Source organism: Austrofundulus limnaeus, unplaced genomic scaffold, assembly GCF_001266775.1.
Source record: "Austrofundulus limnaeus strain Quisiro unplaced genomic scaffold, Austrofundulus_limnaeus-1.0 Scaffold1054, whole genome shotgun sequence".
NCBI classification, from domain to species: Eukaryota; Metazoa; Chordata; class Actinopteri; order Cyprinodontiformes; family Rivulidae; genus Austrofundulus; species Austrofundulus limnaeus.
In genome coordinates this window covers 53927-55551 of record NW_013953456.1, presented here as the reverse complement: position 1 = coordinate 55551, position 1625 = coordinate 53927, and the positions used below count along the sequence as shown (strand labels likewise).

General features: G+C 39.1%; 1 protein-coding gene across 1 annotated transcript in view; it reads right to left on the bottom strand.

Moving 5' to 3' along the window:
- The window catches only part of LOC106533934 (uncharacterized), a gene marked incomplete in the record, with an annotated part of 5126 nt that extends 3633 nt beyond the window's left edge, over positions 1–1493 (bottom strand). The window contains 1 exon segment of the mRNA XM_014030401.1: positions 817–1493. Within this exon segment, the coding sequence (XP_013885855.1) occupies positions 817–858 (42 nt within the window).
- Positions 1494–1625: the final 132 nt, after the last annotated feature.

Sequence of the window (1625 nt, the reverse complement as noted above, 5' to 3'; positions counted from 1 at the left end):
GTGATTAATTTGCCCTAATAATATGTTTAAAGGCTTCATCTACATCAAACACCTGTGCTGGGGGGACAAATTTGTAAACAAATTTCTTGAACTGAAGTCAGGGGCCACACAAAACCAGTTTAGGGGCCACAAATGGCCCCAGGGCCACACTTTGGACACCCCTGTCATAAAGTCTTGAGTCATGAGGTTACAAGATGAGGTTCTCATGTACCAAATGATAAACCAGAGGTTTATCATTTGGTACATGAGAATACAAATTGAAAAGCCTAATTTATGCAACCAGTTCATAGGAAAAGGGTCTTCAGTGCTTCTTTTATTTAGAACAGACACTGAGGTGATACAGAGTGCTGACCTGTATTAATTTATCTCCTCTGAACACATCTTCTTTACTGTAGCTATTTGATCTTTAAATTTTAGTCAGTGTTTTGACAAGCCTCAATGTTATTCAGAAGAGCCAGGGTGTTGATTATTCAGTGTCTGAAGCAGTGGTTTGCTACTCTAAATGCTGAAGCTAATGTAATATATATATATAATAAAACAACTGTTGCTGTTAAGCACATATATACCTATATTATACATATATGCTGGTATATACAAATATGCACTGGTTTATATATAAAAAAAACTTTCAAAAAATAAAGCAAAGCAAACCTGTTTAGTCAATTTCTTCTACCGCAGGCTTAATGCGCCTCGTCTGTAAACACAACCCCCCCACACACACACACCCCAGTTTGTTTACATTGAGTTTTAAATGTTAGATATACTTTATGATTGAGCTACTCTGACGGTCAGACTGTGCAGCGTTGCAGTACTTACAGATAAGTTTACTTCTAGCCAGCCTGTCATTGGGAATAGCATTAAAATTAAAATGCCGAAGTACGGTGTCTTCCATGTTTCTGTTCGGAGTTGCCTGCTAGCAGAGTTGCTAGGCTAAAGCCCTACAACAAAGGCTCTCATTGGTAGAGAGCGTGACGATAGCCCTCTAAAGCCAATAGTTATTAAGATCTCATCCCTCCGGTGACCACTGGGTTTGTCTGTCTGTGTAATGGCGGCTCAAAAGAATGACGTTCAACAGTGAGCGGAGTAAAACAATAAATAAAATAATAACAGCGTCAATGTACATTAAACGCGTTAATATGCCCAGCGCCACAAATGGTGTTTAAAGACTTATTTTTCGGCGGCACCATATAATTTTCATATCAATATTTCTCACCATAAAAAGTTAAATAACATAACTAGCTAGCCTAGCAATCAGACAGCTAGCATGCTAGCGTTACTAAACAGTAGCACATCGGACAAGCATGTTACCGAAAGAGCTTAAACGCTAATATTTTAGATGTCAACTTTTATTTTCATGGGCTTAAAACACGGCTGAAACTTCATGAAAAATGAACCAACAACGGCTAGCGTGACTATACGTTCAAGTGTCGGCTCACATGGCCGCAGTCCTAGACTCCACATAAACAACTCTTCGCCATAATAATGCACAACCAGCGCTACCATTGATGAGTTTGCTTATCCTTACCTCTATAGAAAAAAGACGTATATAGCCACTCGCCTTTACTCTCTCCCGTGACCCTGAAATTAACAGGATAAAATGAGTACAGGATGGTGAATGCGTACAA